The sequence below is a fragment of the Rhinopithecus bieti genome, unplaced genomic scaffold (assembly GCF_001698545.2).
Source record: "Rhinopithecus bieti isolate Rb0 unplaced genomic scaffold, ASM169854v2 scaffold_77662, whole genome shotgun sequence".
NCBI lineage: Eukaryota > Metazoa > Chordata > Mammalia > Primates > Cercopithecidae > Rhinopithecus > Rhinopithecus bieti.
In genome coordinates this window covers 328,205-346,914 of record NW_016829485.1, presented here as the reverse complement: position 1 = coordinate 346,914, position 18,710 = coordinate 328,205, and the positions used below count along the sequence as shown (strand labels likewise).

The window sequence follows — 18,710 nt, the reverse complement described above, 5'->3', positions numbered from 1 at the left end:
AGTGCTGGGATTACAGGCTTGAGCCACCGCGCCTGGCCAAGTTTGTCAGTTTTTATTGGAATAAAGAAATGAATTGACAGCATTGTGATAAACATTGGAAGTGTTCACTTCTCAAATTTGTCCATGGCTGGACGTGGTGGCTCATGCCTATAATCCCAGTACTTTGGGAAGCCAAGGTGGGTAGGAGTTCGAGACTAGCCTGGCCAACATGGTGAAACCTGGTCTCTACTAAAAATACAAAAAATTAGCTGGGCATGGTGTTGTGTGCCTGTAGTTCCAACTACTTGGGAGACTGAGGCAGGAGAATCGCTTGAACCCAGGAGGCAGAGATTGCAGTGAGCTGAGATCGCACCACTGCACTCCAGCCTGGGCAACAGAGCAAGACGCCATCTCAATAAAAAAAAAAAAAGCTTGTGCTTAAGGGGTGGCTTCCCCCCGACCTGCATAGCGGCCCAGAACTGGGGGCCTTGGTGTCAGCAACAGTGTTGATTTTGATAATGCAAGTCTGTACATTCAAACCAGGCTCCCAGAACTAGGTGTAAGATAGGAACATTTCTGCATAGGAGACTTGGAATGTTCTGGCAGCATTAAAACTGTCAGCCCTGAGGCCTGGCTATGTTCTGGGAGAGCCCTTTGTCTGGTAGGCATCATTTACGGCTGGGTACCTTTCTTGTGTGCTGTGGCTTCAGCTAGGCTGTGTCTGAGAACTCGGAGCACTGGAAAGTGCCCGTGGCTCCCGCCTGCCTTCACGGTAGGGGACAGTGCAGAACATCTCCGGCTGTGCGGGCTGTTGTAGATTCTGGTGGGTGCTGTCATGGGAGGAGGAGCACGTTGTTGCCCCCATCAGGATCTGCCTGACCTCTGTCTTCATCATTGTTGAACTTCTTACGCCCGCTTTTGACCAGATAGTGTGGAGTGTTTCAGTGGCGTTTTGTCATCGAAGATGTTAGATTATTATATGCTTTTGGATCCCTCTGGAGGGTTAAGACAAAATTCTAATAAAGAATCGATAAGAGGTTATGTTGATTTTTATTTTCCTCAGTCTGTACTAAACTCAAACCAAGTTCTCATGCATTACTAGGTTGGAGAAACGTACGGTAAGGATATAACCTCCCGGGGCAAAGACAAGCCGATTGCCGTATGTAAAACTTTCAGTCCACTTCAGTTTCAAGCTTTCTCTGTTCTCTCATTTCACTTCGTTTTCTTAGGATTTTTTTTTATTAAGCCTCAAGCTCCTTGAGTGTTTTATATTTAATTCACTCAAGGTTGGGGTTTTGCTTGATGAAATAAACTTGATTAGAGTGTGATAGTTTACCCACCGGCTTGAATTAAAGCAGTTTGTGAACTGCCGTCTTCCCCTCCCAAGTGAAAGGAGGGGAGAGTGAGAGGGCCCCTCTCCTGGCTGGTTGGAGATGCAGATACGGAGACTCCTCTTGGAAGCCCACCTGGCTGTGAGCCGAGCCGGAGCAGGACTAACCTTGTTGCCGGGGCCTTCTTTCTCCGCTTCGGTGTCCCGTGTGGTGGGGCTCTCTGGGCGCGGCTGTGCGGTGCTGCTGAGCTAACCCCACCGTGCTTGAGATGGTGTGCTGGGTGCCGCGGTGATTCTTGGACGAGCTTGTGCATGCGCCAGCATTCTTCAAATGCCAGTTATAAAAAGCTGTTGTGTGGGATGTTTCTTTCCCTTTCAGGTACAAGGTATCAGCTGGAGGGTTGAAAGTGTAGCTTGGGAATTGTGTGCATTTGATAAAGTAGCATAATAGCCTTTTTCTAGGAGGATATTTTAGAAATCTAGCATTTTAGAAATTCTTGGGCATTTTTAAATACAGGTAAATATTTGAATTTGGTTTGACACAAAATACAGAATGGAGGAAGCATGCAGATGTCTGGCGTGTTCCCCGAAGCACCCTCCACTGTGTCCTCTGCACCCACCCTTCGCGCCTCTGCTTCAGCCACAGCTGCCCTGGGAGCGAGTTCTCCTGAGGCCCTGGCTGTGCTGACTCGAGGGCAGCATGAGGGTGGTCGTCAGCTGTGAAGGTGCCACTTATACACTAAGTCCTCCTTCCTTGCGGAGGGAAGGGCTCAAGTAGCAAATATTGGAGCCCCCACTTGGTGCTGGGAGCTGTGACAGGCAGCTCCTGAAGAAGCAGTTTAATTGGAACCAGTGACCATCTAAAAATGTTTGTACTCTAAACCAGATTTTACAGAAATATTGGAATCATACCTTCATACTTGATTTTTTCTGTTCAGATAGATAGGCGGAAAGGAAGCCTCCTGGGGGTCTGGTCTGATCCTCACGATCCTTGAAGAGCTTCCGGCATCATTCTGCCTTCACGCTCCCCATTTTCATAAGTAACTGGTGGCTTGACCTGCTGGGTTTGGTTTGGGAGCCCTCTGACATACTGAAAGGGTGGATCAGGAAGCGTCTGACCAAGCCACTGGTACCTAGTAGATACGCTCTGCGTCCGACAAGTCCTTCCCAGCAACATCCAGAAAGCAAAGTGCAGGCTTTGTTCTAAGGTCGTTGTCTAAATGTTTCCCTGTGTTTCCTTTTTGTAGGATGTGTTCTTAATTTGCTTTTCCCTTGTGAGTCCTGCATCATTTGAAAATGTCCGTGCAAAGGTAGGTGGGGATTTAAAGTATGTGAGTTATAGAATGACAGTCTCAGAAATAAATACTTTAAAATATCACTTAGCCTAGGAATTTTCAGTTATTTAAATTGGTTTTAGTAATTTGCTACTTAAGCACATGACTGGGTTTTTTATTCTTTTGAGACAGGGGTCTCACCCTGTTGTCCAGGCTGGAGTGTGGTGGTGACATCAGAGCTCACTGTAGCCTTGAGCTCCTGGGCTTAAACAGTTCTCCTGCAGTTCTCCTGCCTCCCTTCACGTGTTGCTGGGACCGTAAATGTGCGCCACCGTGCCTGGCTAATCTTTAAAAATTTTTTGTAGAGCTGGTTTTGTACACCCTGGTTGGTCTCAAACTCCTGGGCTGAAGTGATCCTTCCACTTCAGCCTCCCAGAGTGCTGGGATTATGGGTGTGAGCCACTGCGCCTGAGCCATCAGCAGTTTATTTTTATTTATTTATTTCTGAGATGGAGTCTTGCACTGTCACCCAGGCTGGAGTGCAGTGGCACGATCTTGGCTCACTGCAACCTCCACCTCCCGGTTCAAGCGATTCTCCTGTCTCAGCCTCCTGAGTAGCTGGGATTACAGGCGCCCGCCACCACACCTGGCTACTTTTTTGTACTTTTAGTAGAGACGGGGTTTCACCATGTTTGCCAGACTGGTCTCGAACCGCTGGCCTCAAGTGACCCACCCACCTCAAACTCCCAAAGTGCTGGGATTTCAGATGTGAGCCACTGTGCCCAGCCTAATATGTGGATTTTTAAAGCTTCAGGTTCTGGTTCAGAAGTTTCCTGGACCTCATTAAAATAATGAGGCACTCAGAATTGGTCTAATAAAAATAACCACCATTTCTTTCTACTCCAGTCTCTTTCACAAACTTCATAGTGAAAATGACGAAGGCCGGGCGCGGTGGCTCAAGCCTGTAATCCCAGCACTTTGGGAGGCCGAGACGGGTGGATCACGAGGTCAGGAGATCGAGACCATCCTGGCTAACACGGTGAAACCCCGTCTCTACTAAAAATACAAAAACTAGCCGGGCGAGGTGGCGGGCGCCTGTAGTCCCAGCTACTCGGGAGGCTGAGGCAGGAGAATGGCGTAAACCCAGGAGGCGGAGCTTGCAGTGAGCTGAGATCTGGCCGCTGCACTCCAGTCCGGGCGACAGAGCGAGACTCCGTCTCAAAAAACAAAAAAAAAAAAAAAAAAAAAAAAAGAAAATGACGAGACAGCCCCTTTAGTAGGGACATTTTCAGTGGGGATAATGGCGGCAGACCTGAGACCTTGGGCTAGGTAGTTTATTCTCATTTCTGAACAGATGATGAATTTTCTCAGATGACCCTAAGAACTGGTTTTACCAAAAACAAAGTGGTTTATTTGCTTTGGGAGGAACTCTCTTCCCTTCCACCTCTTCCCCTGTGGTTGTAGAGCCCATTCTCTCTGGTTGTGGTTCTGTCCGGCCATGATCCGGAGTCCTAGCTTGCTAATGGAACACCTGAGATGTTCCTCATGGCTCAAGGCTCGGATTGAAGGTGGGAACCACATGAAGGCTCAGTGAGGAGGCTGTGCCTGAGGTTAGGTGTCTGGCACAAGTGCCGCCGGCTGGGTGTGATTTAGGTGAAGGGCGTCTGTAAAGGAGCACGTCACAACCTCTGTTCCTTCTTCACGTCTAGTGGTATCCTGAGGTGCGGCACCACTGTCCCAACACTCCCATCATCCTAGTGGGAACTAAACTTGATCTTAGGGATGATAAAGACACGATTGAGAAACTGAAGGAGAAGAAGCTGACTCCCATCACCTATCCGCAGGGTCTAGCCATGGCTAAGGAGATTGGTATGGAATCCTGCGTTTTTCCTCTGCCTTGTACCTCTTTTATTGTAGTGACAGAGACTGGAGTCCAGTCTGGGAAAGGAGGGTGTGTGTCTCCCACTCAGGGCCTGGTTGTAGTCTTGGGGAACCAGCTGGCATTGCCCTCTGGGTCTTATTGTCAGCGATGGAAGGTGGAAGCAGGGCTGGGAGCCGGCAGAAGGTGCCCGGGCCCCCGGAGTTGCCTCCCGCCGGTGTTGTGATCAGAAGAGAGTGGGCTCGAGTGTACACTGCCGTGTGGTCGTGTTTCCTGTAGGTGCTGTGAAATACCTGGAGTGCTCGGCGCTCACACAGCGAGGCCTCAAGACAGTGTTTGACGAAGCGATCCGAGCAGTCCTCTGCCCACCTCCCGTGAAGAAGAGGAAGAGAAAATGCCTGCTGTTGTAAACGTCTGAGCCCCTCGTTCTTGGTCCTGTCCCTTGGAACTTTGTCGCTTTGCTCAAAAAAAAAAAAAAAAAAAGAACGTGGAGCCTTCGCACTCAATGCAACTTTTTGTTACAGATTAATTTTTCCATAAAACCATTTGTGAACCAATCAGTAATTTTAAGGTTTTGTTTGTTCTAAATGTAAGAGTTCAGACTCACATTCTATTAAAATTTAGCCCTAAAATGACAAACCTTCTTAAAGCCTTATTTTTCAAAAGCCCCCCCATTCTTGCTCAGATTAAGAGTTGCCAAAATACCTTCTGAACTACACTGCATTGTTGTGCTAAGAACACCGAGCACTAAACTGTGTAAGGACCTTCGTCCTTGAGAAGACTGTAGCTTCTGCAGTTAGGAGATGCAGACACTTGCTCAGTAGTTCTCTTATGTGTAAAGCAGAACAGCCTCCCGAATGGCGCGTTGCCATTGAACTCACCAGTGATTTAGCGGCCCATGTTCACGACATAACATTGTACTGTAATGGAGTGAGTGTAACAGCTCAGCTCTTTGGATCAGTCTTTTTGATTTCATAGTGAGTTTTCTGACCAGCTTTTGCGGAGATTTTGAACAGAACTCGTGTTTCCTCTAATGAAGAATTCTGTTTAGCTGTGGGTGTGCCGGGTGGGGTGTGTGTGATCAAAGGACAAAGACAGTATTTTGACAAAATACGAAGTGGAGATTTACACTACATTGTACAAGGAACAAAAGTGTCACGGGTAAAATCTCTAAAAGGTTAATTTCTGTCAAATGCAGATGATGAAAGAAAGGTTGGTATTATCAGGAAATGTTTTCTTAAGCTTTTCCTTTCTCTTACACCTGCCATCCCTCCCCAAATTGGGCATTTAATTCATCTTTAAACTGGTCGTTCCCTTAGTTGCTAACTTAGTAAGTGCTTTTCTTATAGGACCCCTTCTTACTGAGCAATATGCCTCCTTGTATTATAAAATCTTTCTGATAATGCATTAGAAGGTTTTTTTGTAGATGAGTAAAAGTGCTTTCCATGTTACTTTATTCAGAGCTAATAAGTGCTTTCCTTAGTTTTCTAGTAACTAGGTGTAAAAATGTGTTGCAGCTTTATAGTTTTTAAAATATTTTAGATAATTCTTAAACTATGAACCTTCTTAACATCACTGTCTTGCCAGATTACCGACACTGTCACTTGACCAATACTGACCCTCTTTACCTCGCCCACGCGGACACACACCTCCTGTAGTCGCTTTGCCTAATGATGTTCCTTTGGGTCTGTGAGGTTCTGTAAACTGTGCTAGTGCTGACAATGTTCTGTACAAGTTAACTCACCGGCAAGAATACAACGCAGAACCTTTCAGCCACGACAACAGGATTTTTTAAATTGACAGTTGCAGAATTGTGGAGTGTTTTTACATTGATCTTTTGCTAATGCAGTTAGCATTATGTTTTGCATGTATGACTTAATAAATCCTTGAATCATACAACTGGTAATACTGGTGTTTTTGAGACTTGATGAACAAGTTCCTGGTGTGCGTTTGTTTGCCTCGCTTTAAAGTCCCGGGTTGTTGGAGCCAGTCATTTTCAATGCATGTCTCCACACAGGAGGGACAGAGGGAGTGCCACCTCCAGGGGAGAACTGGGTGAGCCCAAACAATACGGCAGGAGTGGAGGTGATGCTCACGTTTGGACCTGTCGAACAGCGGTGAAGCTCTGGTGGAGAAACGCGCGTCGGGGACTGTGCACATCCTGGCCCAGAGCTTGGGGCTGAAGATGCAGACGTTGTGACCCTAGACTGGCCCTGGAAGAGTAGAGGTTGGTGAACCACACACCCTTAAGGTCCTTTCCAGAGGCTGGCTGGGTGGCTTACACCTGTAAGCCCAGCGCTTTGGGAGGTTGAGGCAGGAGGAGTGCTTGAGCCCAGGAATTCTAGACCAGCCTGGACGAGAGAGACACCTCTCTACCAAAAAAAAAAAAAAAAAAAAAGCCACACAAGAGCCTGAACTTGTACTATACAAAGGTTCATGTTAGAATTCGTTTTCTTAAAATTCCTTTTTATTGCTTTGAAGATATTTTTTGTTTTTTGTTTTTGAGATGGAGCTTTGCTGTTGGTGCCCAGACTAGAGTGCAGTGGTGTGATCTCGGCTCACTGCAACTTCTGCCTCTCGGGTTCAAGTGGTTCTCCTGCCTCAGCCTCCTGAGTAGCTGGGATTACAGGCGTGTGCCACAACGCCCAGCTAATTTTTTGTTTTTTTTAGTAGAGACGGGGTTTCACCGTGGCCAGGCTTGTCCACTTCAGCCTCCCAGAGTGCTGGGATTATAGGCCTGAGCCACCACCCCCAGCCGAGTTTTTTTTTTTTTTAACAGATTAAATAATGCAGTTTTTGTTTTTTAAGACAGGGTCTGGCTCCGTCTCACAGACTGGAGTGCAGTGGCGTGATCTTGGCTTGCTGCAACCTATGCCTCCTGCGCTCAAGCCATCCTCCCACTTGAGCCTCTGGAGTAGCTGGGACCACAGGTGTGCGCCACCACACCCAGCTAATTTTTTTGTATTTTTTGTAGAGTTTTGCCATGTTGGCCAGGCTGGTCTCGAACTCCTGAGCTCAAGCAATCGCCAGCCTCGACCTCCCAAAGTGCTGGGACTCCAGGTGTGAGCCACCATACCTGGCAATATGCAGTTTTTAAAAGTAAAAGTTTTAGTGGTTTTTAAAGAAAACAGTCTTCCCCTTCGTACCCTTTCCAAAAGTAATACTTTGTTTGCTTACCTGATTTTTGGTATTTTACCTGCCCGTGTCTAAATTAGGCTTTTTGTGCCAGTGAAACCATTCTCATCATTCCCACCATGGAAGATGTGAGGCTTGCTTTCCCGGTTGCAACCCTCTCCACCCAAAACCTTTCTCATCCTCTCAATGTGATGGTTTTGGTGGACTCAGTTTAGTCCTGCACAGTCACTACTACATAAACTACTCACCGGCCATGCCATGTAGCAACAAAACTGCGTTTCCTGCACAACTTCTGGTTTTCTTTGGGATAATTAGTACTTTGCTTACTTTCCTATGTACTGAATTCAATTGTGAGCTACTTTTTTTGGGGGGGGGCAGGGTCTTGCTCTGTCACCCAGGTTGGAGTGCAGTGGTGCCATCACAGCTCCTGGGCTCAAGTGATCCTCCTGCCCTAGCCTCCTGAGTAGCTGGGACCACAGGTGTGTGCAACCATGCCCAGCTAATTTTTAAAATTTTTAGTAGTTTGGGGTTTCCCTATGTTGCCTAGGCTGGTCTTGAACTCCTGGCCTGAAGCCACCATTCCACCTCAGCCTCCCAAAGTGCTGGGATTACAGGTATGAGCCACTGTGCCCGGCCTCAGGTGTGAAGTTTTCATCCATTGTCTAAACCTCAAGATGTTCAGATGTGTTGTTATTTTGCCAATATCCATTTTCCTGAAGTCATATGACCTGCACCTCTCTTAGGTGCTGGTCTTCATTTCCTGCACCTAGATTCTTTTTTGATTTACTTCATCCTGAATGGTTTCTCCAAGAGCTCCTTGAGAGTGTGCTGGAAGTACACACAATCATGCACCATGTAATGACATTGTAGTCAACAGTGTATTGCATACATGATAGTGTGTGAGACTACCTTATTTTTACTGTAACTTTTCTGTGTACAGATACGCAAATATTACTGCTAAAACTGCCAACTGCATTCAGTATAGTAACGGGCTATGCAGGTGAGTAGCCTGGGAGCAGTGAACAGGCCCCACCTTCGACCTAGGTGTGTAGTAGGCTGATGTTAACAATGAAATCACTCATGTGTTTCTCAGAATGTATCCCTGTTGTTAAGTAAGGCATCACTCTTATTTTTGAGCCCCTGCATCTTTTTTTTTTTTTTTTTTGAGGCGGAGTCTCCCTCTGTCGCCCGGGCTGGAGTGCAGTGGCCGGATCTCAGCTCACTGCAAGCTCCGCCTCCCGGGTTCACGCCATTCTCCTGCCTCAGCCTCCCGAGTAGCTGGGACTACACGCGTCCGCCACCTTGCCCGGCTAGTTTTGTATTTTTTTAGTAGAGACGAGGTTTCACCGTGTCAGCCAGGATGGTCTTGATCTCCTGACCTCGTGATCCGCCCGTCTCGGCCTCCCAAAGTGCTGGGATTACAGGCTTGAGCCACCGCGCCCGGCCGAGCCCCTGCATCTTGACAACTGTTTTACAGTACTTCTGGCTGGGCCTAAAATTCTAGGTTGGTGTTAACATCCCTTTTAAGTTTTATTGAGACAGGCTCTCAACTTTGTTACCCAGGCTGGAGTGCAGTAGCATCATCTCAGCTTATTGTGGCCTCAATGACCTGGGCTCAAGCAGGCCTGCTCAGTGTCCCGAGTAGCAGGAACTACAGGTGTGCACCACCATGCCCAGCTAATTTTGTTTTGTAGAGATGGGATCTGACTATGTTGCTCAGGTTGCAGATTTTTTCTTTTGAGACAGGCTCTTGCTATGTTGACCAGGCTTAGACTCAAACTCCTGGGCTCAAGTGATCCTCCCACTGCAGGCTCTCAAGTAGCTGGGACTACAGGCTTTGGCCCACTGCACCCAGCCTCCCTTCGGTTAAAAAAATTTATTCTTGGCGGGGCACAGTGACTCATGCCTGTAATCCCAGCACTTTGGGAGGCCAAGGTGGGCAGATCATTTGAGGTCAGGGGTTCGAGAGCAGCCTGGCCAACATGATGAGACGCTGTCTCTACTAAAAATACAAAAATTAGCCAGGTGTGGTGGTGCACGCCTGTAATCCCAGCTACTTGGGAGCCTGAGGCAGAAGAATTGCTTGAACCTGGGAGACGAAGTTGCAGTGAGCCGAGACTGCACCACTGCACTCCAGCCTGGGCGACAAAGTGAGACTCCATCTCAATTTTTTTTTTTTTTTTCCCCTGTAGAGACAGGGTCTTGCTGTGTTGCCCACACTTGTCTTGAGCTCAAGGAATCCTCCCACTTTGGCCTCCCAAAATGGAATGATTACAGGCCTGAGCCACTGCCTGGCCTCTTCAGACTTTTGAAGGCAGTTCTTCCATGATCGTTCTTAGCCATTTCTGTTGGGATGTATTTTTTTCTTACATCTTGTGAGATTGTCCTTTTCTCTTCCACATCCTAGGGTTTATTTTATCCACCATGCTGTGCACTTGGTGGCCTCTTTCCATCTTGGAAATTCGTGACTTTCAAACTCAGATGTCAGACCTGGAGTGGCCTCGTGAACCTTTTTCCTTTCCCGGTTTGTTACCATCTTTGAGGTTTTGATTTTGTCTCTGATGCTTTTCATCTTCAGGAGCTCTTTTCCGCTCTCTCCACTGTGAGCCTCCAGGGTCAGTTCTGAGTCACAGCGCTTTCTCTCAGTTCCATGGCATGGTCCCATGGCATGGGTCATCAGGAGCTTCTGCCCACATCATGTTTCTTTTGGTCTCTTGTTCTAGTGTCAGGAGTCCTTGGCTTATGCTTAAAGGCTGAAGTTGGAAACAGTTCCCTAGGAGGGTCAAACCATGTAGCAAGTCCATCTTGTACCTTTCTGACACTAGGTGAGTGCAGGAACTGGGTTTAGAAACAAGCTTGTAGCAGTTGGACGCTGCTGTAGCTTTTTTTTTTTTTTTTTTTTTTTTTTTTTTTTTTTTTTTTTTTGAGACAGTCTTGCTCTGTCTCCCAAGCTGAAATGCAGTGGCACATGGCACGATCTTGGCTAACTGCAGTCTCCGCCTCCTGGGGTCACGCAGTTCTCCTGCCTCACCTCCTGAGTAGCTGGGATTATAGGTACCTGCCACCATGCCTGGCTATTTATTTATTTACTTATTTTTTTGAGGTGGAGTCTTGCTCTGTTGCCCAGGCTGGAGTGCAGTGGCATGATCTCAGCTCACTGCAACCTCCGCCTCCCAGGTTCAAGTGATTCTCCTGCCTCAGTCTCCTGAATAGCTGGGGCTATAGGCACGCGCCACCACTCCTGGCTAATTTTTGTATTTGCAGCAGAGACGGTTTCACCATGTTGACCAGGCTGGTCTCAAACTCCTGACCTCAGGTGATCCGCCCACTGTGTCCTCCCCACAGTGCTGGGATTACAGGCGTGCGCCACTGTACCTGGCGGGAAGTTTTTAAAGGACCCTTTGCAGGCTTTACAAAGCTAGGGTGGCATGGCTGTGACAGCAGAGGCCCCACGGAGGTGTCTTCTGAGGTCAGATTTCCTGGGAGAATCTTCTGGAAGACTTGGGGAGGCAGGAGGGGCAGAGTCTCCTTCCCTCAGCTGTGCTTGTGTCCAGTCCCCACCTTCCACCTCAGAGCAAACGACGGGCCAGGTTTCTTCCCACTTTCGAGCAAACCTGCTCTTTAGCTGGTCTTGTCTGCCTCACCCCCACTTCACAGCTGCCCAGGGTATTGTAAGCTGGGGTCAGTTCATGTCTTTCCTTCCTGCCTAAGGTTCTGTACTGCACGTCATCTGACTGTTGGAGTGTCTTCTCCCATCCTGTGGGTCTGTGCTTTTTGGAGAAATCTCCCTCCTGTCATTCTGTTGGGCTTCCAGTGGGAGGGGTGAAGTCAGTGTTCATGTAGTCTTCCATCTGAAGCCAGAACCTGAGGTTCAAAAAGTACCTCTACAACCACCCAGTGTATTAGCGCTACCTGGAAATCCCCAGTAAGAGAGCACGCGACTGTACACACAGGCACTATCGTGACGCGTGCTTTATTGTTTTAACTTCTGAATCCACTGGCCGACCCCAGAGCCAGAAGAGTAGCAAGAATTCTAATCAGCAACTCTGGATGCGGACACAATGAAACAACTGGGCCGTGGGAACAGGCGCTGGGGAGCTGTGGCTCGGAGGGGCGGGGCCGGGGGCTCCACTCACTTCCCCGACTGGGTTTCATTTTCATCCCCAGCCAGAGCTAAGGGCTGCCCTTGGTGACGCCCAGGAGAAAACCCCAGCCCGCACCCTCACAACAGTTCCATTTGCACAGCCAGGAAGCCCAGTTTGAAAAACAAACCACGCCTGTAAACCGAGTTGGATGAAAAGGGCTGGCTTGCGGGTAGGAGGCTACGGATCTGTTCACGGTCTTCCGGGTGGGCCCTGGATTCCAGCACTTCTGGAGCAGCCAAGGGATCCATCCACGGGCCAGGGCTTTCCGAGGCTGTCTCCACGGTCGCTGGGTCTCAGGAGTCCCATCACCTGAGCGTGCTCGCTGCTTCTGCTACAGTGGCCACAATGACTTCCCATAAACGGTTCAGTCATTGAGACCATGGAACGCTGTTCCCATCCGATTTCCGCTGATGGACGTCCGCTGTTTTGGCGTCATGGGAATTCCTCGGATGGTAGGTCAGTTTAAGGACAAAAGCGCGAGTCCATCATTCCTGGGACAGTTTCCCGTAGCCCTGGTCAGGCCACGTCCACCCCGGAGACCCCCTGTGCCGGACAGGAGACGCAGGCTGCCCTGTCGGAAACCAGGCTGTCCAAGGCCCGCATCAGGATGTCTGGCATGTGGTCTGTCAGCATCTTCGGACCTATGAGTATTTTGCTGAATTCTGCTTCGTGTGACCACTTAGCGCTATACTGAGCAGCAGAGCAGCAGCCAAACCTGAAGCAGAAAAGGAGAGACATCAGCCGCCAAGCGGCCCCAGGGCTGACCCCCGCGCTCCTCCTGCCTGCCCACCAGGCCGCACTCACCGCCCCGAGGCGCCCTCCTCCTGCAGGTGGATGATCCTGCCGGGAGGGTAGAGCGGCGGGTACTTGGGAGAAGAGTCCAGTGGGGAGTCGCTGGAGAAGCTGTAGGCCGGGGACCAGTGCGTCAGTAGGCTCTGCTCCCCCAGAAGAGGCTGTGTCAGGACTTCCTGGTCGCCCCCGTCCAGCTCCGTGGGAAAGTTGGGATTCCCTCCGAACAGTTCATACCACAAACCGTGCAGCAAGATCTTGTACTGAGGGCGAGATCCAAGCAGTAGAATGCTGTCACTCACCCTCTGTCACCCGAGACCTCCCGAAACACCAAGGCGGACCAGACACATGGATCTGCCCGTTGAGCCAGAAACCGCGCTTGGAAGAGCACCAAAGACGCACGGCAAACTGTGCTGGGTGGCAGCCGCCTCGGCTCAGGACCAGCGTCCGTGCCTAGTCACGGATCATGAGTGTGGGTTCTCTCTTGGGCAGTAAAACCATCACACGTGGAGTAATTAAAAACCAAGCCATACAGCCTGCGAGGGATATTTCCCTTAATTATTTTCAGGCAATTCTGCAAATCAGTTTTACCCTTCCCTGAAAGGCATTAGATACTAATTTCTACGGGCTGGAGTGCAATGGCGCGATCTTGGCACCACAATCTCTGCCTCCTGGGTTCAAGCGATTCTCCTACCTCAGCCTCCCGAATGAGTAGCTGGCATTAAAGGCTCCTGCCATCACGCCCGGCTAATTTTTTGTATTTTTAGTAGAGACAGGGTTTCTCCATTTTGGTCAGGCTGGTCTGGAACTCCCGACCTCAGGTAATCTGCCCGCCTTGGCCTCCCAAAGTGCTGGGATTATAGGCATGAGCCACCGGGCCCGGCCTAGATACTAATTTTTTTTTTTTTGAGACAGAGTCTCGCTCTGTCGCCCGGGCTGGAGTGCAGTGGCTGGATCTCAGCTCCCTGCAAGCTCCGCCTCCCGGGTTTACACCATTCTCCTGCCTCAGCCTCCGGAGTAGCTGGGACTACAGGCGCCCGCCACCTCGCCCGGCTAGATTTTTTTGTATTTTTTAGTAGAGACGGGGTTTCACCGTGTTAGCCAGGATGGTCTCGAACTCCTGACCTCGTGATCCTCTTGACCTCATGATCCTCCCGTCTCGGCCTCCCAAAGTGCTGGGATTACAGGCTTGAGCCACCGCACCCGGCCCTAGATACTAATTTCTAAAAATTTTAGGATGGGCACAGCAGTGGCTCACACCTGTAATCCCAGCACTTTGGGAGGCCAAGGCAAGTGGATTGCTTCAGCCCAGAAGTTTGCGACCAACCTGGGCGACATGGTGAGACCCCGTCTCTACAAAAAATACAAAAATTAGCCAGGTGTAGTGGCACGTGCTTGTAGTCCCAACTACTCAGGAGGCTGAGGTGGGAGGATCACTTGAACTTGGGAGGCTGCAGTGAGCCGAGATGGCGCCGCTGCACTCCAGCCTGGGTGACAGAGCGAGACCCTGTCTCAAAAAAGAAAAAACTGGGGGAGGTAATTGATAAGGAGAAAAATTTGTGTTCTTTCTGAACACACCATAAGAAAGGTCAGAAAACAAAGGGGTTAAACAAATAAAAATCATCTCTACCCACACTAAACAAAACCACACGTGGCATATGTATTTTCAAATTTTTGTCAAAATGCATATATCTGTATCTCATCCCTACCCTCTGCCGCAAGTCTTCTCTCTTAATAATTTTAATTTTTTCTTTTCTTTTCTTTTTTTTTTTTTTTTTTTAAATGGAAATCTTTAAATATCGGAAGACCGAAGTTTCTTTTCTTTTTTTTTTTTTTGGAGAGAGAGCCTCACTGTATCCTACAGGCTGGAGTGCAGTGGTCCAATCTTGGCTCATGCAACCTCCACCTCCCAGGTTCAAGCGACTCTTCTGCCTCAGCTTCCCAAGTAGCTGGGATTACAGGCACCCACCACCACCCATAGCTCATTTTTGTATTTTTAGTAGAGATGGGGTTTTGCCATGTCAGCCAGGCTAGTCTCAAACTCCTGACTCAGGATCCGCCTGCCTTAGCCTCCCAGAGTGCTGAGATTACAGGTGTGAGCCACTGCACCTGGCTGGCAGACAAAAATTTCTACCACTATGTTAAAAAACCCTTGACATGGACACATATCACTATTTTAATAACTGCATGATATCAACAGTATAGATAAATGTGCCTGTACCTCTTAAGCTCTATTTGGCAGCCTCACTTCCTAAGCTTTCGGACAAAAAGCCAAAAGGCATTAACATACTGTTAAGTCACAAGACAGGACTAAGAAGTTTGTTAGAAAGCAAAATCAAACGGATAGTTCCTCCAGAGTATTTTCTTTTTCTTTCTTTTTTTTTTTTTTTAGAATAGAGACAGGGTCTTGTGTTGCCCAGGTTGGCCTCAAGGGATCCTCCTGCCTCGGCCTCCCAAGGTGCTGGGATTCCAGGCATGCGCCAGTGGGCCCAGCCCAGATCCTGTTTCCTCCCTGTGACATTTCCTGCACTTGCCGTAGCCATTTGCTTGCATTTTTTTTTTTTTTTGAGACGGAGTCTCACCCTGTTGCCCAGAGGAGTGCAGTGGTGCAATCTGGGCTCACTGCAAGTTCCGCCTCCTGGGTTGACGCCATTCTCCTGCCTCAGCCGCCTAGTAGCTGGGATTACAGGCGCTCGCCATCACGCCCCGCTAAGTTTTTGTATTTTTAGTAGAGACGGGGTTTCACCGTGTTAGCCAGGATGGTCTCAATCTCCTGACCTCGTGATCCACCCGCCTCGGCCTCCCAAAGTGCTGGGATTACAGGCGTGAGCCACCGCGCCCGGCCCATTTGCTTTCTTAGACATCACAGAGTCCTAGACCAGAATCTGACCAGAGTGTGGAAGGAGCGCTTCTAGAAACAGCATAGAGTGTCCTGCACTGAGGGTGCAATTCCTCCCGGCTCCCCACAGGATCTTAGGGACAGGCCCTGTGTCCTGCAGACCCTCTCAACAAGGCACCCGCTTACCTTGGGTTTATTGCAGTGTGCAACCACTCGCAAGATTCTTCTCTTCAGATCTTCCAAGTTGGTCACACTGAGCCTGTTTAGCAAAGAGGCACACTGAGGCTGGGACCCAGCACTCCCTACCCCCCAGCCCCGGGCGCAGCACCAGGCGGGCTTACCTGGGAATCACATCCTTCCCCAGGACGAGCGACACGATGAAGCTCTGAGAATATTCATGCAGAGCTTTGCTGAAATTCCAAACAGGGAGAGGACGTTAGCTTTACGATGACACTGCCCACAAGGGCTTCCACAAAACAAATCAGTGACACTGAGAGGTTAGTTTCCCAGACCTCAGCTATGTTCTCTTCTCTAAAGGGAGGGGAGGGGAAACTTCAGTTATGGTGACTGACTGGCTAGACCCTACTAAAGCCACAATATACGTTCAACAGAGATGCCCCGCGGCTAAAACCGCAAATGGGACACCAAGGTGGACCAGGCGGATGGATCTCTCCTTTGACCCAGAAACCGCACTTGGAAGACTCCATCAAAGATGCACTGGCCAAAATGAAGGGGCAGAGGCAACAGCCGATTGACTGCGGCAGAACCTGCACCGGCAGAGGCTGGGAGCCTGCAGATACCCATCCCCAGAGCTGCCTTCAGCTCACGAGTCACACAATAGTGTGTCCCGCACAGCTGGGAGAAGAAGGAGGCTGTGTGTGCCGCTGCGGGGTCATCTCAGGACGTGGTGAAAGTGAACAGCCACCACTAGAGGCAGAAGAGCAGGGAAAAAGTGCAGCCTTTCACCAACAGGAGAGGAACACAGACACGCTTCCTTCCAGCCATGGACGTAACGGAAACGCCAGTCAAAATCACCACACACTTTGACCTCTGGGGTGACAGAAAGGACTTTTTTTTTTTTTTGAGGACTCTCACTCTCTGTCCCCCTTTCCCCCAGGATGGAATCAGTGGTACGATCTCGGCTCACTGCACCCTCCACCTCCCGGGTTCATGCTGTTCTCCTGCCTCAGCCTCTCGAGTAGCTGGGACTACAGGTGCCCGCCACCATGCCCAGTTAAGTTTTTGTATTTTTAGTAGAGGCGAGGTTTCACCACGTTGGCCAAGATGGTCTCGATCTCCCAACCTTGTGATCCACCTGCTTTGGTCTCCCAAAGTGCTGGGATTACAGGCGTAAGCCACTGCACCTGGCCAGAAAGGACATTTTTGAGGGAACAAGGATGGAAATGAGATTTCTCTGAATGCATCCTGCTTTGTTGAGTTGTCTTTGGAACCTGTTAATGTTTTATTTTACATCATTAGAAAACAAAATGACACAAAATAACAACAAAAGCAATCCCTAAAATAACAAGCTAAATGAAACAAATGAACCTAGTGTATTAACCAAACAGAAGAATTATTTCAAGTGACTTAAAAAACCACAGTAATTTGGCTGTTCATCTCTACCAGGAATACATCTTTGCAAGAAAGCAAACTGCACAGACATGGCAAACCCCCATCATCCTACTGTTAGATGTCATGCTGGTATTACTATTCTGAAAGGGCAATCTGTGTATCTCTACATAAACATATATTGTGAGGGACATGTAATAAATGGGTTACTGTTGACAGAAACCAAATTTTTCAGATAAGAAGAAGAAAAGACAGAGTTTCAGTGAAAACAATGTACAACCATTTGGTACAGGTAAAAACCCTGATTGGTAATTTTTTTTTTTTTTTTTTTTTTGAGACAGAGTCTTGCTCTGTAACCCAGGCTGGAGTACAGTGGCACAATCTTGGCTCACTGCAACCTCTTCATCCTGGGTTCAGGCAATCCTACTGCCTCAGCCTCCCGAATAGCTGGGACCACAGGCGCGTGTCACCACGTCCAGCTAATTTTTGTAAGGAATGGGGTCTTTCTATGTTGCCCAGGCTAGTCTTGATCTCCTGGGCTCAGGTGATCCTCCTGCCTCAGCCTCCCAAAGTGTGGGATTACAGGTGTGAGCCACTGTGCCCAGCCTCCTGATCTTTAAGTATCACTACACACTATGATTACATTTTCTCTTTGGTGTAACAAAAGCCTTTCCTACCTCTTTCCAATAAAAAGGCCTGGGAATTATGACCAGCTCTGTGGTCATGAGAACCACCAGTGCCCAGATTTCAGTTCAGAAATACCATTTCCCACTAAAAGGAACCAATATTCCTTGGAGAAATGGTTGATTCCAGATATGGACAACAGGGGGAAAAAAAATTGCTCATTTCAAGCCCAAAACTTGAGAATACTTTGTTGTACCAGAAAGCAAGAAAATGAGACCAGGCACAGCGGCGCAATACCTTTAATCCCAGCGCTGTGGGAGGCTGAGGCAGGAGGATCACTTGAGCCCCGGAGCTCAAAACCAGCTTGGGCAACATAGCAAGACCCTGTTCCTTACAAAAATTAGCTGGACATGGTGGTGTACGCCTGTGGTCCCAGCTACTTGGGAGGCTGAGGCCTGAAGATCATCTAAGCACAGGAGGCAGAGGCTACAGTGAGCCAGGACTGTGCCCCTGCACTCCAGCCTGGGAGACAGAGCAAGACTCTGTGTCAATAAAAAAAAAAAAAGACACCAAGAAAACAGACGACTGAAGTTTAAGTTTTAAAAAAATTATTGTCTGCCTCTGTAGACTGCTAGGTAACAATTCATTATTCTGAACACTGCTCTATCGAGGGAAAGATTTAAGCATTTATACATTCTCCCGTTTTTTTCCTGTGTGAACTATACGTCAAAGAAACCAAACACACAAAGAAAAGCTCTTTTTGTTCTTTACATACTTACTTTTTAATCATCCCAAAGGGCTGGTATTACAGGCATTAGCCACCACGCCTGGCCTTTATTTCATTTCAATGAAATAAAGTGGTATAATTTTCCTTTATAATCACGGTAAAAGGTTACACAGAATAGTCAGTATGCTGAATCAGCAAAAAAATGTACTTTTCAGCCTGGTGTGGTGGCTCACACCTGTAATCCCACCACTTTGGGAGGCTGAGGTGGGTGGATCACAAGGTCAGGAGATCGAGATCATCCTGGCTAATACGGTGAAACCCTGTCTCTACTAAAAAATACAAAAAATTAGCCGGGCATGGTGGTGGGCGCCTGTAGTCCCAGCTACTCGGGGGGCTGAGGCAGGAGAATGACATGAACCT

At 48.6% G+C, this 18,710-nt stretch overlaps 2 protein-coding genes across 4 annotated transcripts in view; one reads left to right on the top strand and one right to left on the bottom strand.

Annotated features, from left to right (window-relative positions):
• The window catches only part of RAC1 (Rac family small GTPase 1), a 32,877-nt gene extending 26,519 nt beyond the window's left edge, over window positions 1-6,358 (top strand). Inside the window, exons 5-7 of the mRNA XM_017864756.1 lie at window positions 2,557-2,619; window positions 4,293-4,452; window positions 4,742-6,358. Coding sequence (XP_017720245.1) covers window positions 2,557-2,619; window positions 4,293-4,452; window positions 4,742-4,872 — 354 coding nt within the window. The 3' untranslated portion in view covers window positions 4,873-6,358. The remainder of the gene's footprint in view (window positions 1-2,556; window positions 2,620-4,292; window positions 4,453-4,741) is intronic.
• A 5,193-nt stretch (window positions 6,359-11,551) lies between these two features.
• The window catches only part of DAGLB (diacylglycerol lipase beta), a 41,328-nt gene continuing 34,169 nt past the window's right edge, over window positions 11,552-18,710 (bottom strand). For all 3 annotated transcript variants that reach the window (XM_017864760.1, XM_017864762.1, XM_017864761.1), the window contains 4 exons: window positions 15,712-15,780; window positions 15,557-15,629; window positions 12,547-12,794; window positions 11,552-12,457 (listed from right to left, as the gene is read on the bottom strand). In XM_017864760.1, the coding sequence (XP_017720249.1) occupies window positions 12,259-12,457; window positions 12,547-12,794; window positions 15,557-15,629; window positions 15,712-15,780 (589 nt within the window). In that variant the 3' untranslated portion in view covers window positions 11,552-12,258. The remainder of the gene's footprint in view (window positions 12,458-12,546; window positions 12,795-15,556; window positions 15,630-15,711; window positions 15,781-18,710) is intronic.